General features: G+C 37.8%; 1 protein-coding gene across 1 annotated transcript in view; it reads right to left on the reverse strand.

The window, feature by feature from the left end:
* Positions 1 to 1,266: 1,266 nt before the first annotated feature.
* LOC100928873 (cytochrome P450 2W1) overlaps positions 1,267 to 26,166 on the reverse strand; it is a 32,014-nt gene continuing 7,114 nt past the window's right edge. The window contains exons 2-9 of the mRNA XM_031949419.1: positions 24,843 to 25,005; positions 22,721 to 22,870; positions 22,441 to 22,598; positions 18,149 to 18,322; positions 16,493 to 16,631; positions 8,893 to 9,077; positions 3,620 to 3,761; positions 1,267 to 1,698 (exon numbers count right to left, since the gene is read on the reverse strand). Of these exons, the coding sequence (XP_031805279.1) occupies positions 1,511 to 1,698; positions 3,620 to 3,761; positions 8,893 to 9,077; positions 16,493 to 16,631; positions 18,149 to 18,322; positions 22,441 to 22,598; positions 22,721 to 22,870; positions 24,843 to 25,005 (1,299 nt within the window). The 3' untranslated portion in view covers positions 1,267 to 1,510. The remainder of the gene's footprint in view (positions 1,699 to 3,619; positions 3,762 to 8,892; positions 9,078 to 16,492; positions 16,632 to 18,148; positions 18,323 to 22,440; positions 22,599 to 22,720; positions 22,871 to 24,842; positions 25,006 to 26,166) is intronic.

Raw genomic sequence — 26,166 nt, forward strand, 5'->3', positions numbered from 1 at the left:
ATTCTAAGGATTTTGTTTAAGATTTTAATCCTTATTTCATGTTTGATTATTTATATTTGTTATTGATTTTTAAGTTTCATGATATAAAATTTTTTAAAGACTACACTTTGATCTTTCTCTGCAGCACATTTCTTAGCACTGTCTGAATTGTTCCTTTGCCTTTATCATCATCATCATCATCATCATCATCATCATCATCATCATCATCTCCTTCTCCTCCTCCTCCTTTTCCCACTTTTCCTTCTCCTCTTCTTTCTCCTCCTCCTTCTCTCTTTTACAGTGATAGGCTCTGATAAGTGTGTTCTCTCCTTGTCTTTCATAGAATCAGGTCTCCACACCCATTTTCTAGCCATTTTCACTTCCTTCCCTTTATTCGTTGTCTTACAGCACTAGAATGTAAGATTGAGAGTAGAGATTGTAATATTTACTTTTATTTGGATCCCCAACATTTTAGCACAATGCCTGAGCTAATATGCTCTTATCATCCATCTAACCATCTATCTATACAGTTATCACATCATAACATTCTTTTTTCTTTTTCTTCCTTCCTTCCTTCCTTCCTTCCTTCCTTCCTTTCTTTCTTTCTATATCAATCATCTATCTATCTATCATCTATTTATCCCCAGGGCTCTGTATAGTGCATTTTACATCATAGGTATTGAAAATTTTTAAATACTAAATTGTTTAAAATTTAGTTAAGAATTTTGAAACCAGGATAAATGGTTTCTAGGATCAGTTTTTACATAGGCAGAGCAGACAGTCATTATTGTTTGGTAGCATTTCAGGAATTACCATAAGACCTCCCTTTTCTTTGCCTCACTGGCTAATATAAATATAAATAAGAGAAAAATAGTTTGTTATCAGGTCAGATATAGATTTTTCTCACAAAATACAACAGTCATTTTTGTTAAAAACTGGAATAGTAGGATCTTTCCTTAACAAAATATAAAAAATGTTTTTAAACCACAAGCTAATATATAATAAAGGCAATATTAAAAGTGTTTCCTTTTTTAAAAAAAAAATTAGGGATGTCCACTTTTGACTCTATTTTTTGATATAATTTTTTAAATCTTAGCAATAGCATTAATGTATACCACCCTACTTCACCCCAACTGGCTAATATAAAGGTCAACACTGGGGCTTTACTAGTTTAAGCTAAGATCTTGTTTTAAAATCCAGACCCCTTGGTAAGAGAAGGAGGGACAGAGAATGTTACATTTTAAACTGTTTAGGCTTAATATAAATTGGTTTCAGCTTCTTGGGAGGTTTTGATAGGAATAAAGGTAGAAATCAAAAGGACACTGGAGTAACTAGCTATAAATCAGGAGGGTAAAAAAGAAGGTTACTACCAAGGGAAGCAGAGACCCCAAAACAGAGAGATTTGAGGATGTCAAAGACACATTTGAACCTATGCACAGTTCTGCCACCAAGTGAGGCTCCCACTGGCTTGTGTTTTGTCTGCCATTTAATCTGAGAGGATTCCATTCCCACAATGGCCTGTGGTCATTCCTTAGGACCTTGGCACTGCACACACATTCTGAGGCTGAGGTCTCATGGTGAAGGTTGCCTCAGGGCTGATGTCTAGGTCAGACTCTTTGATGCCTGGGGGTGGGTGGAAAGTGAATCTCTGAAGCAGGCTCACAAAGAATAGAAACATCTCCATCTTGGCTAGACTCTCCCCTATACAAACACGGCGGCCTACAAAAAAACAAAAACAAAAAACTTCATTCCTAGAGGTCCTACTGTACTCAGAAAGGGTAGGGGTGTGTAATTCCCTTGTCCCTTCCCTACCCAACCCTACCATTTTTTGCAGGTCCCAGTCTTCTCTAGTGCCCGAGATCAGAGCTTTAATTATGGTGGGGGGGAGACCATGACTTTGCCCTTGGGTACCAAAATCTAGGGGATGTAATTCCCCTAGCCCCCAATCTCATTCCCAGAAGACAGCTCCTTCTCCTTTCTTCAACCTGAGATCACTCCTTCTAGGGTTTCTTTTCTAGAATTCTTCAGAAACCTTCCTTCTCTCACTTCTGGGTCCCTTCTTCCAGGGATCTACTCTATGCTCTGGAGGATGGACTACACAGTCTGAGGACGGATCTCCTCCTTCACTTCTGGAATTACTGCCCCAAGAGCATACTATATTTTGTGCTTTCCACTTATCCCCTTTCCTCCCACACCCAAATTCTCTCTGGATATAAGAATTTGTTACTATTTTATCTGAAATCCCTACCACTGAACTAAAGATGCTTTTCAAAATAAGCAGACTGGAAAAGGAAAAGGAAACATAGAATATCTAGAGGAAAGACTTAAAGTCTGGAGACTTGGATGCTAAAGGAATAAGCCACTTCACTTCTTGTGTACCTTTTTGAAACAGCTAAAGGTATAGTGGATAGGGCACTGGACTTGGGGGCAGCAAAAGCTGAGTTCAAATCTGGCTTCAGACACTTATTTTGCCTTGTTTCCTCAGCAGGAAAATGAGCTGGAGAAGGAAATGGCAAACCATTCCAGTATCTTTTTTTAAGAAAACCCTAAATGAGGTCAAAAGAATTGAAAATAACTGAACCACAAAATAGGGATAATAAGAACGTTTCTCCAGAGGGTGATTATTATTAGGATCAAATGAGATAATATTTGTTTTATTTTTCTTCAAAGTGCATAGTACAGTGGCAAATAGTAAGTACTATAATATTTATTCACTTTCCCTTTGTCCTACTCCAATTAGTGAAATAGAGATGGGACTAAATGATCTCTATGACCCTTGCTATGTCTGATTTCTTTGGGAGGAGGGAACAGTGTAACTGATTTCCACAAGTACTTTGGCACAAATTAATTAATCAGATTAGCCATTTTAATAGAATATGATAGAATGGAGGGAATGGGATCAGGTCAGGTCAGTGGGAAGGCAGGTGAAGGTCAAATTCTGGGTGGTTGACATAGTAGAGGGACTTATCATTGTAGGTGTGGGGGTTTAGGGATGGGATGAAATGGATTCCAAAACAGGAAGGAGATTCTCAAAAAGGGAGGAAGAGGAAAGAATTCAAAATAAACTTATTAATTTACAATTCTTCCAATGTAAGATTTTGATCATTTCTTCCAGGGAGCCTCCTCTGATTCCTCAGTTTTTCTTGTGCCTTATTCCTCTATGTTTCAACTTCCTCCAGCCTCCCAGAATATTAATATCTCTTTGGGCTGCTTGCACCTTCAGTGTCTTCCATGCTTTGCAAATAATTGGCACTTAATAAATATTTATTGAATGGGAATAACTTATTTTAGTGGAAAAAACACTGGTTTGGAGTGTGAAAACCTGGCATACTTAGATTTCCTTCATTTTTCTGTGCCTCAGTTTCTTCATCCATAAAATAGGGATAATGCCATTTATCCTCTTAAATCATAAGGATAGCATGAGAAGAGCTGTGAGATCTTCTCAAGTTCATCTGGGCCAAGCCCTTCATTTTACAGGTGAGGAAACTAAAGCTCAGAGAGAAAAAATAATCTGGCCATACAGTTAGCAAGTAGTCAAGCAGAGATTCCACCTTAAGTTCTTTGATTCTAAAACCAGTACCCAAAAGTATACAGAAGTATGTAGTAAATGGCATGAAAAGACATGAATTGTGATCCTTACCAATGGAGAAGGGAAGAAAAGCTGCCTTCTTCACAAAGTTCCCATCAGCATCCAAGAAATGGCTGGGGTTGAATTCATTTGGGGTCTTCCACTGAGTCTTATCAAGAAGTACAGAAGTAAGCAAAGGAATTACAGCAGTGCCCTAGAAGATGGATGGGGATGGAACATGGGTAAATGAAACACTTTGAACTTAACAAAATTAATAATAGCTAATATTTATTTATCACTTTAAGGTTTGCAAAGTATTCTATAGGATTCAGGGAATGTAATAAAGAAGACTTATTTTCCTGACTTCAAATCTGACCTCAGACACTTACTAGCTATGTGACTCTGGGCAAGTCATTTAATACTTTTGCCTCAGTTTCCTCATTTGTAAAATGAGCTGGAGAAGGAAATGACAAACTACTCCAGCATCTTTACCAAGAAAACTACACATGGGGTCACAAAGAGTCAAATATGACCGAAAAAGACTAACCAACAGTAACTCCTACTAGAAATAGGATTCTCACAATAACCCTGGAAGAAAGGGAGAGAGGAAGGGAGCAAGAAAGGGAGAGAAGGAGTGAGGGAAGGAGGAAGGAAGGAAGGAAGGAAGGAGGGGAAGTAGAGATAGAGACAGAGAGACAGAGAGAAATAGTATGCTTCAGTTTATATTCAGACAACAGTAGTTCTTTCTCTGGAAGTGGATAGAATTTTTCATAGTGAGTCCTTTGGGATTGTCTTGAATCATTGTATTGCTAAGAAAAGCTAAGTCATTTATAATTCTTTATCATAAAATGTTGTAGTTACTGTGTGCAATGTTCTCCTGGTTCTGCTCACTTAACTTTGCATAAGTTTGTGAAAATATTTCCAAGATTTTTCTGAAACAATCCTGCTTGTCATTTCTTACAACATAATAATATTCCATCATAATCACATACCACAACTTGTTCAACTATTCCCAAATTGATATAATATTTTTTTTCTTTGCACCCTCCGACAGAATATAAATTCCTTGAAGGAAAGAACAATTTTGCACTTTGTTTTTGTGTCCCCAGCACCTAGCACAGTGGCTTGCCATAAAAAGATATTTAATAACTGTTTGTTTGATTAAATTGACTCTTCTCCCTTCTTATTACCCACTATCATTAGTAGCAATTAGATTTTACAATGGATAGAAGACAGGACTTGTAGTCACTTAGCTTTAGGTTATCTCAGTTTCCTCATATATAAAATAGTAATAGAACTAGCCTCCCAGAGTTGTTGTGAGGATAATATTAATAATATATTTTGTAAATCTTAAAGTGCCAGCTATCATTACCCAAAGCCTGTCTATCCTCTTAATTGCTCCTCACAGCCTCAAAAATTCTGACTTGACCTTTATGTGATATAAATGTTTCTCAAGCATAATATTGTAGATCTAAAGTGGACAGGGCCATTTAGTCCTACCCCATCATTTCAGAGGAAACTGAAAGCTAGAGAAAGGAAATGAGTTCCCCCAAAGTCACACAAGTAGTAAGTGATAGAGCCAGAATTTTAATGGGGTGCTATCTCTTACTTTTTTCCCATAACAAATTCCTTTGATCTCAGGATCAGATTTTTTATGATTTATCATGACAAATAGAGATGAGAAGTCTCTTGGGAAGAGGAAATCCTCCTTGTGTCTGAATTCAGAATTTGAAATTTCAAATATCCAATGCCTCCTGTTCATTAGTGCAGAACAGGATACTTTTCCTGGAGTATGGTACTGGCTGCTAATGGCTGAGGAAGGCTTCGAGCCCAGAGCTAAGTAGGCAAACTGGGTATACCCTCTGACTTCATCATACCACTAATGGTGCTAAAAAGATCCCAAAACAGCTACTTTCAAAGAGATTCAAATCTCAAAATAGTTCCTAAAACCTCATTTCCCCCAAATAGTCCTAAATAGATCAAAGAAAGCAGAAAAAAATCTAGATGTAAAACAACATTTATATCAGCTCTATTCATGGTGGTCCAGAATTAGAAAGTAAAAGGATATTCTCCTATTGTGGAATGGTTAAACAAATTGAGGCATATGAATGTAATGAAATACTACTATATCATAAGAAATTATGACATCAGCCATTTCAGAGGAAACTGGAAAGACTTCTATGAACTGATGCAGAGAGAAGTGAGCAGAGCTGGAAGAATAATGTATATAATTATAAATTCTAGAGAAAAACATCTTGGAAAGACTTTATTTGGGGCAGGAGGTGGAGGACAATCTGGATCAAGTGGCTTGCAAAGGATCACATAGTGTCCAAGACCAAATTTGAACTCAGGTCCTCCTGACACAGGCTGGGCATTCTCCCTACTATGCCACTTAGCTGCTCATTAGAAAGATTTAAAACTGATCAACTCAATGGTTAACCATGAATTCAAAAGAATAAAGATAAAACTTCCTGCCAGAGAGGTAATGAACTTAAAATGCTGAAGGAGACTTTTGACTTGGCTAATGTGGAAATTTGTTTTTCTGGATCAATGAGTTACATATTAAGGATTTTATTTTTTAGGTTTTTTTATTTGTACAATGTAGGGGATATTGGGAAATAAAAATTAATTTTGAAGAAACATTTGTTAATTTAAAAAATCAATGAATTTTTTTTAATGTAGTTATTTTATTATTATATGTATAATGCTCCATGGGATTGTCAGAGGAGTAGATGATATGGTTATCTTTTGTGATTGAATACAAGTCTGAGTGTATAAACTAGGATGAGGTGGCTTTTGGCTTTGTGGAAGGCTGTGATTTAATTGATGTTAGATAATTCCCTCTACCCATGCAAACCAGCAATGCATTTATAATTTATTGTCTTGGAGATTTTCCTGGAACACCTAGTAATTAAATGACTTGCCCATAGGCAAAGCTAGTACATATCCAAAACAGGTTCTTAAATTCTGCTCCTATTTACTCTAAATCTGGTTCAGAATCCATTATCTACTTCTCAAAAGGGAAATTTAGGAAGTCTTAAAAACCATTGGAAACTAATTGTGGATTTTTTTTTCTCTGATGATATCAGAAAAATTGAAAGGGCTTTGAAAAAATGAGTGCTCTGAGAAGAACCTTTTCAACAAGCATTTATTAAGTGCTTACTTTACATTGGGTACACTGCTAAGTGCTACGATGCAAATACGAAATGATACAGTGTCTGCTCTCAAGATGCTTACATTCTATACAGAAACAAATGTTTTGAGTCTAGACTCTGGAATCTAATATAAATAAGGAGGGCCTTCTGTGTCCTTTGTAGCAATGTATATTTGCAAATGTTCATTTGTAACAAGCAAGTCAACCATTGGGCAACAAATTGACAGGTGGTTGGCTGAGTTTGAAATGAGCAAGACAGAAAATGTGAATCTAGAGGAGTCACTCTCTGCACTCCCATGTATATGATACAGTTCAATCATCCATCACTGACTATGTACTGAGCATCCATTACATGTTTGTTGCTGTTCATCATTTTAGTCATGTCTGACTCTTTGTGACCCCATTTGGGGTTCTCTTGGCAAAGATACTGGAATAGTATTCTGCCATTTCTTCTCCAGCTCATTTTACAGAAGAGGAAACTGAGGAAAACAAAGTTAAGTGACTTTCCCAGGTTCACATAGACAACAAATGTCGGAGGTTGCATTTGAACTCAGGAAGCTGAATCTTTCTGACTCCAGGCACAGCACTCAGTGCACTGTGGTGTCACTTAGGTGCCCACTATGTGTTGTCATGCGCTAAGCTCCGGTAGGGATATGGAGGAAGTACAAAACAGCATCTTCATGGTCTATAGCTGTGGACCACCTTGCCCACCATTTCCTAAGAGTATACTCTAACTCATCCCAAAGCATATTCCAGTCTTATAGTGGTCAGAAATGTCATACACAAATGGGACTAGATCCCCCCCAAATGGCAACATGTCATTATTCAGGGCAGAACCTAGCCTCTGCTCTACCTTCCCTTCCCTATCTTCACCTTCCTCCTCCTTTTGGGAGTTCACCATTAGTAAAGTGATGGATCTCTGAATCAGCACAGGATAATCTATCCTCCTCTCCCCTTCCCATTTTCTTCTCCTGACCCATGAGAACCCTTGGTGTCTTAGTTCCCCAGACTAATATCTGGCCTAAGATTTCTCTATGGGATAGGTTGGATATGAATCTTAATGTTCTTCACTTGATAATAAAAGAGGGAGACAATACTTTGGCTGCTTCTCATTTAACTCAAAATCTAGCCCAATACCTGAAATATGTTGGTATGAAATTGTTTTTCAGTCATGACCCCATTTAGTATTTTCTTGGCAAATATACTCGAGTGGTTTACCATTTCCTTCTCCAGCTGATTTTACAGATGAAGAACCAAGGCCATCAGAGTGAAGTGACTTGCCTTGTGTCAAACAGCTATAGCTCTATATTCACCTAGCTGCTCCAAGCACATAGTAAATGCTTAATAAAAACTTCCTTATTGACTTATTCACACAAATGAACATTAAATTGAGACAGACAATGCAAAAATAATTTTTGGTAGAATTTAGAATCAATATAGTAATCAACAAGTGCTTTGGGAGCCCCCTTGAACCCAACTCTGCTAAATTATACAGCACACCATCTGGTGTTTGTTTTTCCCCTCAATTGATTAACTTTCCAAATTCTGGTCAGACTAATATTAAAATTATTTTGCTGTTATTAAAATTCATTCACATTCTCTAAACCCACACATACTGCTAGAAACTTCAGAAAAGGGTAGAAAGGAATTCCTCAAGTCTGCTAAGAGATCCTGGGAGTTAAAATGTTCAGTAGTTAATCTCCATGTCACTAATCTAGGGCCTAATGTCAGCTACTCAGCTGGTCAATGAGTCATTAAGGATTTATTAAACATTTATAGTGAGCCAGGATCTTCTTGTCCCTGAGCCAGGTCCATCTCACATGTATCATTAAGTGGATGAAGTCTTCACCTAATAATCTAAGTCTATGTTCAACAAATATTTGAATAATCTCAAAAACTCTTTCAGAAGGTCTCTGAATTTAACAAAAACTCAAGTCATAGTGAGATACAGTGGAAAGAAGGGCTCTGGAATTAGATGACATTGATCTCTCACTTAATTTCTCTGAGTCTGTTTCCTCATCTGCTAGATGAGACAGTTAACTGGGCCAGATGGCTCTTCAAGCTCAAGAACCTGAGGCTGGCTTTGAACTCAGGTCTTTCTGACAAAGATCAGTGGTCTAATAATGACCTCACAAATGTAAATTCTTCAGTCAAAACATAGAATAAATTCATGATTTCAGGAAAAGTTTACCTTGGGGAGAAAGTACCCTCGGAAATGGGTGTCCACTGACATGGAATGAGGGACATGGGGAAGAAGGGTAACGAATCTCTGAATTTCATGAATTACAGCATTAGTGTAAGGCAGTGCCTTTTGGTCTTCATACTCAGGCAGCCTCCTTGGTCCAAGGACTCGGTCCAGCTCCTCTTGTACTTTGGCTAAAGGAAAGATGCAAAGAATTTAGTCTGATGGGCTTCTTGGCTCAAATTCCCATCCATGTAAAGATATGAGAAATGGAGACAGAGAACTTCACTTAGTACAACATGCCTTCAATTCAAACCAGTTGGCATCTGGCTATCTAAGCTGGCATTTAAACTAATTTAGATAAGTGTCACCTCCCTACTCAATAAACTCCCTGCTTCCCTATCACCTCCAGAATCAAATACAAAATATTCTGGTATTCAAAGCTCTTCATAACCTAGTCCCTTTCTACCTTTCCAGTCTTTTTATCCTTTAATTACTCCCTAACATTTTCTTCTATCCAATAGAACTCTATCTTTCAAGTATGCCAGGATACTCCGTCTTTTGACTTGGCTCTTTTCAGTAATGAGATGATTCAGGGAAATTCTAATAGATTTGTGGTAGAAAGCCATCCAAATCCAGAGAGAGAACTATGGAGACTAAATGTGGATCAAAGCATATTATTTTCACTTTTTTTTTTTGATGGTTGTTGTTGTTTGCTTATTTATTTTTCTTTTTCATGTTTTCTTTTTTCCCCTTTTGATCTGATTTTTCTTGCACATCATGATGAATGTGGAAATATATTTAGAAGAATTGCACATGTTTAACCTATATTGGATTACTCCTTTTTTTAAGGGAAGGGGAAATGGGAGGAGGGAGAAAAATTTGGAACACAAGGTTTTGCAAAGGTGAATGTTGAAATAATTCTTTGCATGTATTTGGAAAAATAAATAGCTATTATATATTATATATGTGTATATATGTCTGTATATACACACATATATGTAAAAGATACTCCATCTTTCCAGTTTGGGGCATTTCTCCTGATTGTCCCCTATGCTTAGAATGTTCTTCCTCTTCTGCTCTATTGACCGCCCTGGCTTCCTTCAAGTACCAGTTAAAATTCCATATTTTATTGGAAGCCTTCTACATGCCTTCTTAATTCTGGTGCCTTTCTTCTATTATTATTGCTGATTTATTCTAACTATAGTTTGCTTTGTATATATTTGTTTGCATGTTGTCTCCCTCATAAGATTGTAAGCTCCTTGAGGACAGGTATTGATTTTTGCCTACTTTTATATCCCAAATACTTGGTCCAGATTTAGAATATGTTGCATTTTCAGCCATATCTGACTCTTCATGACCCTAGTGGGTTTTCCTGGTAGATATACTAGAGTAATTTGCTATTTCTTTCTTCAGTTCATTTTACAGATAGGAAAACTGAAGCAAATAGAATTATGTGATTTACCCAGAGATACAGTAAGTGTTTGAAGGCAGATTTGAACTCATGAAGATGAATTCTTTCTAACTCTAGACCCAATACTTTACCACTAAGTTACCTAGCTGCCCCACCTAGAAAATAGTAGACACTTAATAAATAGATTTTTGAAATGATCACTGCCCTTAATATTGAATAAAAGTGATTTTTAAAAAAAATCTATTTCCTTTTTATTAAATAATCAGTCAATAAAATAAAAATTAAGTGCCTACTGTGTTCTAGTTACTTAATAAATGTTTATTGATTGATTACTTGATAAGATAATAGTTTTTTTAAGTCACATTTTCATCTAATATTGAGAGTAACGAGCAATTCACTGTCTACTCCCAGTTCCTTATGGGACTAGAATTAGAAGGAATAGGATTAAAATACGTAGGAAAGGAAATAAAACAACAAGTATTTATGAGTGATGTAATATAGTTTCTAGGGGAGACAACAATGATTTTGTGGTCCCCTGATTTTAGGGGGACTTCTTTTATAACAATAGGTCAGTAATCCTAAATCCTAAATCTTCTGGCTTTGGAATCTTCCTCGGGAAACTCCCATACCCAATCTGTCTGATTCTGAATAGACCATCCCTCAGTCAGATAGCTTCTGGCCTCAGGATAGTCTCACAGATCAAACTCCTGAGACAATAGTGAACAGATCACTCCTCAGTTCATTGCTGACTGTTGGATAGATAATCTGTTGGTCAGTGATTACCAAATTCTGAAGACCACTCCTCTGGACTATAGAATTAGCATGCAATGATAGAAAGCTGTATAAAGAAGTCTCCTTTCTCTTAGGACTTTGCTAATTTCTTTTGGAACTTAGCCCCCTTGTAATGGCATTACAATTACAATAAAACTTTGCCCCTTGACTAGGAAATGGGTTCAAGTCTGCAAATTCTTTTGAGATGCCTCAAGACATGAGTCTGTGACTCCAAACTTTTGGGGTCCCCTTCCCAACCTCAACATGATGAATCTATGTAAGCCAGGTAATAGAGTAGGCATTTGAAATGTGATATAATGGAAAGAAGGTAGCATTAAAGTTAGGAAAACCTGTATTCAAATCCTATTTTCAATAGCTATGAGTCATGTGATTATATGCAAGCTATTTAACCTTCTGGATAGTTATGTTATAAAGTAAAAAGGCCTGGAGTCAAAAAAGATCTGAGTTCAAATTCGACCTCAGATGCTTACTAGTTGTGTGGCCCTGGATAAGTCATTTCCCTTATTTGCCTTAGTTTCCTCATCTGTAAAATGAACTGGAGAAGAAAATGACAAAGCACGCCAGTATCTTTGTCAAGAAAACCCTTGAGGAGTCACTAAGAGTGGAACAGGACTGAAGGACAATAAAATTTAATTTCAGCATTTTAAGTGGAGAGAATAGTGTCTGTAGTAATAAAGTCACAGGATCAAGCCATTTGGATACAGAAGTGTGATTTAATTGATTTGGAAAATCCCTCTACCAAGGCAGATCATTAATTGTTTGATAACTAAGATTCTTAGGGCACCAAGGTTAAATGACTTTTCGGTGACATTGGAAATTCAGACTTCTAGGGGGAAATTCCCTAGCACCAGGTGCTGTTTTTCATCCAAGTGCATCTGTTACAGTAGCACCTGAGCCCAGGTGTTCCTGGCTCTGAGGCCAGATTTCTATCAGTCAGACAGCATTTTTACAGACATGTTTTGAGGATCAAATGAGATAACATAATGTCTTGCAAATCAGATTGACTTTATCTTTGTAAACCTTCAAGTTATCCCAGTGCCAACTATTAGGCAGTGTGAAATCTCTTAGGACTCTAGGCAACACTTAAGAGCTAGATGACCCAGTTGATAGAATGCTGGGCCTGGAGTCAGAAAGATCTAGATTCAAATGTGGCCCCAGACACCTACTCAAATACATGATTCTGGGCAATTAACTTTATGTCCCCTAGCCTCAGTTTCCTTTTCAATAAGGTGGGGGTAGTAATGGTATCTACTTCTCTCATAGGTAAGATGCTTTGCAAACCTTAAGGTGCTATGTAAATTCTAGTTATTATTAGAAGTCACTCATGAATTGATGATCTGTATCAGTGAAGGATTTCTGCATTAGGAGTTCCTCACAATAATGAGTTCATGATCATCTTGAGGATTCAGATGAGTTTGAAGGAAAAACTCTGCCAATTTCATGTTACAAACAACACTTGGTTCAGAACTCATTATTGTCTCCCCCAACCCTTTCCTTCCCTTCCCAACTTCCTTGTTGGTTTCTTCCATCATCCTAGTCACCCAGACCCACAACCTCAAAGTCAGCTTCAACTCCTCACATTCACCCCACATATCCAATCCGTTGCCAAGTCTTGTTCTTTCTACATTCCCAATCTACCTTGCCATCTTCTGTCGATGTTTCCTGTCCCTAATGTGAAAAACTGGATGAGATTTTAGTTTCCAAAGTTACAGAAATTGAATTAGAGAAAAACAGAAATGAAACAAATTAGAAAAATAAAATTGGAACCTAAGAAATGGAGACTAGGATATGGAACAAAAAAAAATAAAAAATAATTAAAGGAAAATGAAATCAAGGGTGGGAAATTCAGAATTGAAAAGGAAAAGGGAATGTAATGGGGTGGAGATTTAGAATAAGAAACAGTTGTAAATGTAATAAGAGGTGGAGAACCACTGGGGGGGAGGAATGTAATGATGTAATCAAAAGAGGAGATTTAGATTCTCTTGGGAAAAGTAAACTTTTCAAATAGCATAGTATTCAGCCAATAGAGAATCAGGAGAAGGATTGAATTACATCTATATGGATGTGGTGAATGCCAAGAGAGAAGTAATGATTTTATCAGAGGTGAAGATTCACATTTATTTGTGTGTGTATGTGTGTGTGTGGGGAAATTACTCCTGATAGGTTGTGATCTCTGGTATTCAGCCAATGCGGCTTCAAGAGAGAGATGTGTTTTGGTTATAAAAAAGATATTGATTCCAAGGGTTCCTATTCTATAGAATGCCCACCTTGACAATTGGTTAATTAAAACATTTTAACTTCATCCCTCCCAAATCCAATGGAGTTATTTTTTACACTAATCACATCACTAATTTCTTTGTGTAGGGAATCATCTCTTCACTCCCAGACTATCATGAAAGTCACTGGTTTAAGTCTTACTCCACTTCAATATATCCTCCTTTCAGCTTTCAAAGTGATCTATTTAAAGTACAGATTTGATCTTGTCACCCCCTACTCAAAAACTCCAGTGACTCCCAATTACCTCCAGCATCAAATATACAAAATTCTGTTGGGTTTTTGAAATCTTTCATAACCTGGCTCTTCCTATATTTCTAGTCTTCTTATACCTTAGTCTCCATATATACATTATACAATCGAGATGTATTGCACTTATTGCTATTCCTTGTACAGGACTCTCCATCTCCTAAATATATGTATTTTCACTGGGCAGCTCCCTCCCCCAAGCCTGAAATTCTCAGTTCTCTTCTTCTGGGCTTTCCTATTTCCTTTAAGACTCAGCTCAAATTTCACTTTCTTGAAGTTATCTTTCCTTTTCTTCCCATTTACACACACAAGCACACATACCTAGTGCTAATGCATTTCTTCTGAGATTAACTCCTATTTACACTACCCATTTTTTATGTTTGTCTTTGCACATTGTATTCTCCCTTAGATGGTGAGATCCTTGAGAGCAGGGACAGTGAAGGAAGAAGGGAGAAAAGGAAGAAGGAAGACAGGAAGAGACAAAGAAAGGGGGAGGGATAAAGAAAGAAAGAAAAAAGTGAAGAAAAAAGGGAGGGAGGAAAAGGAGGAAGAAAGAAAGTGAAGGGGAAAGAGAGAAGGAAGAGGAAAAGCAGATGAAGAAAGGGGAAGGAATAAAGGAGAAAAGAAAGTGAAAGAAAAAGGGAAGGGGAAAAAGGAGAGAAGAAGAAAGAAGGAAGGAAGACAGGGAGAAAAGAAGAAGGAGAGGAGGGGAAGGAAGGGAGGAAGAATGTGAAGGAAAAAGGGAGAGAAGGAAGAAGAAAGACAGGGAGAAAAGAAAAAAGATAGTAGAAAGGAGGAAAGAAGAAAGTGAAGGAAGAAGAGAGAGATGGAAAAGAGATAGCAAGAAAGTGAAAAAGGAAGGAAGACAGGAAGAAAAGAAGAAAGAGGGGAGAGGAAAAGGAGGAAAGAATAAAATGAAGGGAGAGAGGGAGGAAGATAGGAAGAGAAGGAGAAGGAAGGGAGGGAGAGAGGAAGGAAGAAGAAAAGATCAGTGGCATTAGGGAAGAGTTCTATCTTCCATCAAAGAGATGGTGAGGATTCATGGACAGAGCTTATAGGTTGAATAAATGTATACATAAATATATGATCACAGAAAACTTAATGATATAATTATATAATATAATTATAATAGATAAATCATATAACTTAGAAACGAAAGAGAGTTTAAATATAGTTTAATCCAACCACTTTATTTTACAGAAAGAAAACAATGCCCAGAGAATGAAATAACCTGTTCAAAATCTCACAAGCAATAAGTAAGAGTCTGAATTTGAACCCAGGTTCTCTAACTCAAAATTCACTCTTCTTTCCATTCTTTGACATTGTCTCATAATTTGTATTTGATTTAGAACCAGTTCACTAAGCTGCCTTCTTCTCCATGTCCATCTCCTTGAGTCTCTCTCTATTGAGCTCCTAGTACTACTGTAGTATTTTCCCTTCCCCCTCCACCTTTAGTATTACCTGCTTTTCTATATCCCAGATGAGCTCTGAGCAGCTCTGATGCTGATGATAGTGGCAACACTTTACTTGGAGTTACCTATTATTACAACATTGTTATTTACCACCTCCACTTTGTAGCAGTTTTTAAATTTTGTGGGGGAGGTGAAGAGGGTGTGTGATGGGGGTTTATTCTAGGGGCAGTTAGATCTATGGATTACTGAGCTTCTAAAAATAATGAATGATTTACCTGATAAACATCCCATTTCATTGTTAGGAGGGAGAGAGTGAGTATCAGAGGTTCGAATATGTCATTCCCCTATTCAAGTAGATTCGGTAATTCCCTGCTACCTCTAAGATCAAATACAAATTTCCCAGTTTGATATTTAAAGCTTTTTACCATCTGGGGCTAATTTATCGTTCTAGAATAATTTCCTATTACCCTCTTTCATGTACTCTACATTCTAGCGAAGTTGGTCTCCTTGCTCTTCCTTTATGTATAACATTTCATCTGTCATCTTTGTGCCTTTACAAGGCACCTACTATGGCTAGAAGGCTTTCCCTTCTCACCTGAGGCTTTTGTAAATCCTAGGTCCCTTTAAGGTTCAGATCAAGTCCCACTTTGTACATGCATGAGACCTGTCTTCCCTCCTCCCTCCCTCTCTCCCTCCCTCCCTCTCTCCCTTCCTTCCTTCTTTCTTTTCCTCCCTCCCTTCCTTCCTTCCTTCCTTCCTTCCTTCCTTCCTTCCTTCCTTCCTTCCTTCCTTCCTCCCTTCCCAGTCAGAACTGACCGGGAGTCAAATCTTGGGTGGGTACTACGTACAAGTCAAATCAAAGATCTTCATAGTCAGTGTACTCGTAGTTTCAGTATCATTGATGGCCCATAGCTTTAACTGTGAGATATGGGTTAAAGATTTTGTCTATTCCCTTCCTCCCTTCCTTCCTTCCTTCCTTCCTTCCTTCCTTCCTTCCTTCCTTCCTTCCTTCCTTCCTTCCTTCCTTCCTTCCTTCCTTTTTTCTTTCTTTCTTTCTTTCTTTCTTTCTTTCTCTTTCTTTCTTTCTTTCTTTCTTTCTTTCTTTCTTTCTTTCTTTCTTTCTTTCTTTCTTTCTTTCTTTCTTTCTTGTTGTGTGGTGCTCACCTAGGGAGTTAGATCCCTGGCTCTCAGGGCTTTTGCAAACAGTAATAATTCACTAAATAAATAATGCCATTTGGTTGACTATCAAGTCTTAGAAAGGACACCAAGAGCAACATGTAGGGAAAACTAGCTATAGAGCACAAATTACCTTATAAATTAGTTCACTTGAGCTTTGGGCTAACAAGCATCTTGGTAGTAATCTGAGGTCCTCCAAAAAGTCACTTAGCAAAGCTTCCCCTCCAGCCTGTTTAGCTAGAAAGAGAAGCTTTTTGGTGAGAAGCTTTTTTAGGTTGAAAGAGAGACTCACCCTGAACTTCTGGGTATTTGGCCATAAATAGGATGGCCCACTGCAAAGAGGTAGATGTTGTCTCAGTGCCAGCCATCACCAAGTCAAGGATGGAGGCGACAATGTTTGCATCTGAGAAATAGGTCTCCGTCTTTGGTTCCTTCAAAAACAAGAGACCTTGGTCAGTGTCACAAGCAATTTCTCCAGGCCATTGCTCTGGGATGGCAGGGGGTCAGCACTGTCTTGAAGGCTCCCCAGCTTCTTCTCATACTGCCCTCATGAATAAGCATGGTGGGCAGCTAGATAGCATCATGGATAAAGCACTGGCCTTAAAGTCAGGAAGACCTGAGTTTAAATCCGACTTCAGACACTTAACACTTACTAGCTGTGTGACCCTGGGCAAGTCATTCAACTTGCCTTCAAACTGCCTTCAGAAAAATCAAACTCAAATACATTCCATTTCTTTGGGAAAGAGACCCACATGTGCAAAAATGTTGTGGCAGCCCTTTTTTGTAGTGGAAACTGAGTGAATGCCCATCAGTTGGAGAATGGCTGAATAAGCCGTATGTGTGTATATGAATGTTATGGAATATTATTGTTCTATAAAAAAATGATTAGCAGGATGATCTTGGAGAGGTCTGAAGAGACTTAACATGAACTGATGCTGAGTGAAATGAGCAGAACCAGGAAATCATTATACATGAATGAGCATGGCCCTGAATTTGGCATTGTACTCAAGAGCTGGACATTTGGGTCTGCACCAGAAGGGTAAGAATGCACAAGGAAGGAAAACACCACAAAGCTTCAGAACAAGAGTATGAACAAAACAATTTTATATTTTTTAGGATCATAGTATTGAGCTGGAAAAGAACCCCAAAGCCACCTTGCAGCCTTGTAGATAATGAACTAGATTTACAATCAAGAAGAATCAGCTTCATATCCTCCCTTAGAGATTAGTTGGGCAAAGCACTTAATTTATCTGAGCCTCAGTTACCTCATCTGTTGACTAACAACAGCATCTACCTCCTAGTGCTATTACAAGGATTAAATGAGATTTTATATATATATATATACACACACACACACATACATATATATAGTACTATTTACATATGCTAGTAGTTATATTATATTATATTATTATATAAATAATTACTAGTATATAGTGTATATATTATAAATGTTAGTAGTGATTATTATTGTTGTTGTTATTAATCCAGAAATCACAGGAATAGTAAGCATCAGAGATGGGATTTGAACTAAGATCCTCTTGCTACAATGTTAGTGCTTAACCCCCCTTCCCCTTGAAGGTCATTTTATGTGAGAATAGATTATACAATTATACAATAGTTATACAAATATACAAAACCAAACTACATGTAAATATCATAAAAAGATAGATATTTATATCTTGCCCAGTTATTTCATATAATTAATTGGATGTGGTCCTTGAGAACAATCTAGGGGAGACCTACTAGTTAAATATGAGATCAGACTCCTTTAAAAAGTATAAATTACTAGAAATGTCATAAGAGAAACAATGGACTAAGGAAACCTGGCTTCTAATAAAGGTTCTACCACCCCTTGGATCTTTGGTTCCTAGCCTATAAAATGAGGATTGGACTAGGTGATCTTGAGGGTCCTTCTCAGCTATGCTGAAGGGTACAATATCATTACCTCACTCTGCTTCTGCATCAAGGCATCAGTGTAGCTGGTGACATATCCTCCAGGGATGTGCTGTTTACTTGCCTCCATGTAGTTCCTTATAATGACTCGCACCTCTTCTATTTTTACTAGGATTGTTTTGTGGGGTTTGAAGAGCCATCCAAGGAAAGGGTAGAAGTTAAATAGCTAGTTTTAAAGGAGAAAAAACACTAATAAATCCATAAGGAAAAACAGATAGAGTCTAGGATGCTAAACCATAAAGCCACTGACAGATAGATGGGAAATTCTCTTTATGCTGATATTCAGGGGCTAACGTAGTAGCTATCTGCTTTTCCCTAGTACTGCTTTAACCTTTCCCTCTTCCTTTCTACCCCAAATTTCTGGGTGGTTTTTACAAATGAAACAACAGTCTAGGGAAAGACCGGAGCTCTCTGGTTAGTGCCTAAAAATCTTTAATACCTAATTAACATCTACTGGGTGTAAAGAGAAGAAATGAAAGAACAATGAAAAATATGGAGCTTGAAGATAAAGTAGCTATTGGGGTAGGGGGAAGGGGAATGGGCAGGGGTTGTGAAAAGCTCTGACATGATTTTATAGGGATAGGCAACAACAGGTAAAGAACTTCCTTTACCAAAGTAAACCACTTTTCTGCAGTTTATAGTATCAGAGTGGCTTGGAGCACCAAGAGGTTGTCAGGGTCACACAATCAGTGTGTATCTAAGGCAGGATTTGAACCCAAGTTTTCCCAAATCAGAGACCAACTCTCTATTTTTTAAGTCACTTTATTATCAATATATTAAATATATATATGTATATATATATAATAGATGAATGGATGGATAGATGGAGAGGTGGATAGATGAATGGATGGCTGGACAGAAGGACAGACAGACAGAGCATTTATTAAGGGCTTACTATGTTCCAAGCACTGTGCTAAGTATTAGGAATGCAAATGAAGTAAAACAATGTGCCCCTTACTCTCAAGAGCTTATATTCTAATAAGATAAATCAAAACATAAAAGGGAGCTGGAAAGGCAGTTCTGGGATGATTACCCATGTGGATTACGGTTATTGGGTAAGAGGTAGAGCAGTCAGAAAGTGAGTTGATCTGGGAGTGAAAATCACTCTTGAAATAAAGGAGAGCAGATTCCAGGGCATGGAGGCATGCTCCATGGGGCCAAAGTTCCTGGTTAGGAGGTAGAGTATTCCAGAGAGTGAATTAAGTTGGGAGTTAAGTGAGCATGACTACAATCATTCATAAAATGTTGATCAGAAATAAATAATGATAGACTTATTTATTTGAGAAGTTCCATGCCCTTAAACGGGGAGAGTTTATTTCTTATTTTTACCTTTTTAATTTAATTTTTTGTTTTTTTGAACTATTTGGGAAAAAGTAGTGCTAGATATTTGGGATTAAATCTGATAATTTACCACTTGAAAATATATACAAGGAAAGGCATTTCTATCAATCAATGAGTCATCAACAAACATTTGTTACCTCCTCCTTTCTTTGCAGAGATCAGGGGTTATGGGTGAGACACTGCACATACTTTTGGGTTTAATTACTGAACTGATTTGTTTTGATGAACTCATTTTTCACCTTTTTTATTATTTGTAACAATACAATGGCTCTCTGGGTAGGGAAGAGAGAAGAATTCATTTAGAAATAAATCTTCTGTAAAAACAAAAACAATAGAAATATTTCAAAATTAAGGGAAATAAATTAAAAATAACATATATGCAATGGTATTCTGTCTAGAGATTTCAGAGAATGTGAGACCAGGAAAGAGCTTTGGAGATCATAGAGCCCAATCCTTTCATTTTTCAAATGAGGAAACTGAAGCCAGGTCCAGACAAGTGACATGGCTTGCCCAAAGTCGTACATCTATTAAATGACAGATGAGAGACTAGAATCCAAATCTCGTAACTCCTAGTCCATGCATCTTTTCCATGAAGTTCAAGAAAAGTTCCCTAATTGTGTGTAATTTATTCTCTGTATCTGAGAATATTTCCATGTGGTGTCAAATACCCAGATGCAAGACAAAAAGTTCTATTGTCTCATTCAGAAATTTTCAAATATTCAGATGTTTAGTTTGGTGTGAAAACCAAAGGGCTTTTTGCCCTTTTCAATTCCTCTTCCAGCTGTCTACTACTATGCCAACTCAGTTTTATATACTGGAGAGAATGTCTACTGATTTAGAAATAAAGGCAAAGTGGGCTTAACTATATGATGCAGAGGAGATCAGGAGTTGGCAAGATAGGATATGTAGTTTATAAAATGGCATGATGCCTTTAGGAGCAGCGAAGGAGGCAGGGAGTAACCTTGAATGATCAGAAGGCCTTTCCGAATCCCCACACCTGCTAATGCCTTCTGAGACTCCCTTCCATTTATACTGTATCATCCATGTATCTAGTTACAGGTTATCTTCCCCATTAGTTATGGGCTTAAGGACAGGAATTATTTTTGCCTTTCTGTGTATCCCAAGCACTTAACACAACTCCTAGAACATAATAAACAATATTGTTGATTAACTATAGTACGTTCCATAGAACTGATCAAAAAATATTGCATGAATGAGAAAGACGGTGAGTCTAGTTTATAGAGGTGGAAGACTATAGCTGAGGAACATTGCACACATTGAATCTACATGTTGGACTTGTGTTTATATATTTATTTTGTTGAACTGTTTTTTTTTTTCCTTATTCTTTTTTATTTGTTATTAGGGTTGGCTTTCTGAGTAGGAGAGAGGACTATATTAGGAAAGGAGGTGATGTAAAAACCAAATGTTTCCTTTTTTAAAAAAATGAAAGGAAAACAAGGGTGAAGGAAAAGTCAATAAGTAAGTGAATAGCCAGTGAATGTACCCACCCTATTCTGGGGGGAATAATTAAAGGGAATAAAACCTGTTTAACATCTGCCCTTGTAGTGTGCTATCTAATTACAACTCACAGTCCTGGAGTGAACTAGAGACCATTGGTTCTCTATATTAGAACTTCCTGATTCCTGTATCTACTCACAGAACCCTCCCTCTTCACACACACACACACACACACACACACACACATGTTCAAACTTGGTAACAAGCAAGAAAGTCCTATATCTAGTCCTTAAATTCAAAACAATTTGCTGCTTACTATTTTAGATCTTGAGTAAAATCACTCAGTTGGAAGAAATAGGGATATTTAGCTTGAAGCCTTAAAGGGAGCATGATGGTAGAACACATTGTTTCTTCTGATATAAGGTAAGTTTCTTGGAGGCAAGGATTGCTTTGTTTTTGTCATTGTATCCCCAGTGCCTAGCACATTGCCTATACAGAGCAGGTGCTTAATAAATGCTTGTCAATTGATTTATTGAAGTATTCAAGGACTGTCATAGGGAAGAGAATCTCTCTGCTTGGCTTCTAATGTCAGGACTAGGAGCCAAAGAATGTAGTGACAAATAAATATATTTAGATTTGTTTGTAGGAAAAATTTCCTAGAAATTAGAACTACCTCAAAGTGGAAAATTGCCCTAGCTCAAGAGGTAACAGATTCCTGCTCACTCTTTAAGCAAAGGTTGAATACTCACTCCTCAGAGATGTTGAAGGAGACTTTGTTATTCAGATGTGAATTGAAATAAATGCCATACAGGTAATTTTATGATTTTATTATTCCTAGGACCCTCTCAGTTCTCAATTATGCTCTTAGGATATCAAATCCATATCTAAGAATAAATTTTTCAAAGTGGAAGAAAATACTGCAGAAAAATACTGAGGATAGACAAAAGGAGGAGAAGAGAAGTAAAATCAGACTGACAAAGGGAAGGGAAACAGACAAACATTCTGGAGGAGGGGGTAAACATTAATCATAGTCTCTGATGATTTCTCAGTTTTATTGGTCTTAACTTTAAGACTCAAATGAAAATTCTATTGAGTTGTCCAACATGTTGTGCCTAGTGACTAAACAAATATTAGGGCTGTTACCTGAGTGGGTGACTGGGGTAGAAAATTTAAAGGGCACTGACAACATTAATTGCCATCCTAATTGTCCTAATTGTTGGCCCATCCCCTACAAGCACAGTGGAGGCAGGAGTCTCTGTAGGCTTCATCCTCTTCCAGCCCACCCCTATGAAAGCAGTAGCCAAGGATATTTCTTCTGCTCTTGCCCTCTGGTGATATCTCAGGGCACCAATACCCAGGTGGAGCTATCCCTTGTCTTCATCTTGCCCCTTGTGTATTAATTGCTAATTAAAGCTTTATTAGATTTGGCTAAAGCACTGTTAGCAGTGCTTACCATTAGCACAAAAGAGAAGGGAAGCTACTCACATGGAGGAAGGGAGAGCCCAGAAGAACCATAACTTCATCTATTAGTCTTAATAAAGTTACAAATGTTGGGTCTTGATAATCAAATCGGTCTCCAAAAAGCAGAAGAAAAGTGACATTGGTTGGTGCCATGTTGAATAGTTTCAATTTGAAAGGCTCACCTGAAAAGGCAAAAAACAAACAAACCCAACGATCCCAAGACGTTATCTTTGGAGTATCAAATTCAGGTTCTCAGACAAACTGGTCTTTAGTTAAAAAAAAAAAAATTGGAATCATATCTCACCTTTGAAAGACTCTATCAATCCTGCCAGGAAACTAAATTCTTCCAGAATCTTCTTCACTAAAAGCTTTTTCCCCATCCCAAGGTTATGCATGCTTGACATGGTGAATTTGCGAGTTGTTTTCCATAGTTCTCCAGATGAGAAAAATATACCTGTGGGGTGAATGAATGTATTACAAATTATTCCTTCACTGGAAATGGTTCATCACCTCAGTCCCCTTCAAAGTTCCTGCCAAAACAGGCAGCCGTGTGTGTGTGTGTGTGTGTGTGTGTGTGTGCATGTGTGTGTGTGTGTGTGTGTGTGTGTGTGGTGTGTGTGTGGGGGTATGTGTGTGTGTACACACACATATTTAACCAAGAGTTGAAAGTCTATTATTGTTAAAATAGGGCTTCAAAGACAAAGGATCCATGACCTTGAGACACACTTCTTTGAAAGCATCCATCTAGCCCCGGATCCAGAAGACCCTATTCTCTGATCCTAGGACTTACTATGTGACTTCATAGCTGTCATTTCTGAGTGTCTATTTCCTCATCTATATAGAATAATAGTTATTAGCTTTATATGATACATTAAGAATTACAAACCAATCTACATATTATCTCTCTAGTTTGATCCTTAAAATGCCTGCCTCTTTGAGACAAGTGCTATTATTATCCTCAATTTACAAAGAAGGAAACTGAGGCAGAAAGATTAAGTGATTTGCCTTGAGTCACACAGCTAATAAGCATCAGAGCCAAGATTTGAATTCAGATGATCTGCCTGATTCCAGGTCCAGTGCTCTATCCACCACACCATCACCTAGCTGACTCTGCAGAGTATAACTCTACAAATGTTGACATGGACTATTTCTGCCTGACATGTAATAATAAAGCCTTCCAAGCTCATGTTGGTCTGATGAGTACAGTCAAATACATTGAACCTTGTCTCCAAAAAGTGATGTCATTTTGGTCCTCATCAAAAATGAAGCACAACAACTATTGAGGAGAATATAATTGTTGCAGTCTATCTCACAAGATAAGTTTGAAACTTAATGATTTAAATAAATCACCTGGTAGACTTCAGTAAAGAAATTTTTATTGATATTTTGGTTCTTACATTACCTTTATATCTGAACATATCCCTTCCCTGTCCAGAGAGCCATCCCCTTGAACAAAGGATAAAGGAAAAAAGGGAGAAAAACAATATTGAGAAATCAACACATCACCATTGTTTGGGTTTATTTGAGGCTCTCCCTCCATGGTCCCCCTTCTCTATGAAAAAAGAAAGGGGCTATGTTTTAGGTTGGGCCTGACTCTGGTCAGTCCCCTGGTAGTTTAGATTTAGGGAGGAGTTAGGATATTGTTCCTACCACAAGGTGCCTTCTCATATCTCTTTTTTGGGGTTGAGTTTGGTCATTATAATTGCTGTATTAAGTTTGAGGGATTTTTGATTATTCTTTCCACTGCTATAGTCAATATAATATTTCCTTGTTTCTGCTTCATTTTGAAAATGTTAAAATACCATATAAACGTCTTGTTGTTATTGTTTTTGTTATTGTTATTATTGTACTAAGTGCCTCAAAGGGTTTGATGAGTATCACATGAGGTAATATATATTCAAAGCCCTTTGAAGAAGATATTACCACAAGATAGTATTGTAAAAGAACATGGAATCATTTTTTCCCCATTTTTGGGGGGCTGAGGTAATTGGGGCTAAGTGACTTGCCCAGGGTCACACAGCTAGGAAGTGTTAAGTGTCTGAGACGAAATATGAACTCAGGTCCTCCCGACTTCAGGGCTGGTGCTCTATCCACTGCACCACCTGGCTGCTCCTTTCCATTTATTTTTAACCTTGTCTTTCATTTCCTTGAGACTCACAACACACACACACACACACACACACACACACACACACATCTACATATGCATGTATATGTGTATATATATATATATGTTCCTAGGACTGAGTGGCACATGTTTAATTGCATGGCCATACTATACAAAATTATGAAGGCAAAATTTCAAGAAATAGCTGCCGTGGTTGACGTGGGCCCTTGGAGTTGGGGGGAGGTACATCTGGCAGGTTCTCCATTTCTTTCCATCTCCCCCACACCCACTGAGGGTCAGTGTTGTCTGAACCACATACCCTGGCCTTCCTGAATGCGTTGGAATATAGGAATGGGTGGTCGGTCAGCAAACTCCTCAGCAGAGTTGACCAATGCCTCTTTCACGGCCTCATAACCAGTCAGTACCACCATCTTTTGGATACCAAAGTGAACGGTGAAGATGGGGCCATATTTCTCTGAAATCTGGGCAGAGGAAGCAAAGGTCATGCCATCAGTGAAAAGAAAAAAAATATGGTTAAGTCATAGTATACACGTACATAAATGTCTTCTCTTATTAAACCCTAGGATTCTTCTGGAATAATGTGCACATTGAAAAAACATCACAAAAGATTAGATTTGGAAATTACCATAGAGACTCTATTTTCTAACTCCTTCATCTTAGGCAATTCTGGGTTCCTTGATTCTTGGGTCAGGGTCCCTTCCATCCCATGATATTGTCTTTCACAAACCACGTAAGTGTATAAACCAGTACATTTTTTTCTAGCTCCAGTGACACTCCAGAGTTTTGCAGAAGTTTGCAAATTTGACACCTCTGAAATCCAATATTCTTGTTTTTACAGATAAGGAGACTGAGGCACAAAGAAATTAGGAGACTTTCCTGTATCACACAAGTATTAAATGGAGAGCTGGGATTTGCACCCAAGTCATTTGACTTCAAATCTAGCATTTTCTCCACTAAGATAGCTGTTTCTCTCCTCTTTGTGGCATGTAAGGCATGTGGAGTAATATAGAATGGTGTAGTTAAATTAGACCTTAGTTTCTAGTCTATCTAGTCAAATTTCATAGATGAGAATACTGAGTCTTGGGGCCAAAGCCGGTCCCTCGGAGGCAGGAGGGGCAACCGGGGCTGGGGGCGGGGACTGAGCGGCTCCCAATCGCCGGGGGCCGGGGTGGAAGCGAGCCCCCCCCCCCCCCCCCCCCCCCCAGTGATCTTTGCACTACCTCATAAGTGATTTTCTTGTCTCATTTTAAATAGGGTCAGCTTCAGAATATCTGTTTTAAAATTAGTTATGGATGAATTTCATGTTCAGAGATGAAGAGGTGACTGAAATTAGTGGTCCGTGGTAAATAGAAAGCTGGGGTTGAAACCAGAAAACTTAACATGTACTGTTTGTCTGATCCTGAGCAAGCCCCGCCCCATTTCTTTTAAAATAGTATTTTCTTTTTTCCAATTACATGTAAAGATGAATTTTAACATTCATTAAAAAAGACTGAGTTCCAAATTTTCTCCTTCCCTCTCCTTCCCCCTTTCTAAAATGGTAAGCAATTCGATATAGGTTATATGTGTACAACATATAAAATGTATTGCCATATTAGTCATGTTGTGAAAGAACAAACAGAACA

Source organism: Sarcophilus harrisii, chromosome 1, assembly GCF_902635505.1.
Source record: "Sarcophilus harrisii chromosome 1, mSarHar1.11, whole genome shotgun sequence".
Classification (NCBI taxonomy): Eukaryota; Metazoa; Chordata; class Mammalia; order Dasyuromorphia; family Dasyuridae; genus Sarcophilus; species Sarcophilus harrisii.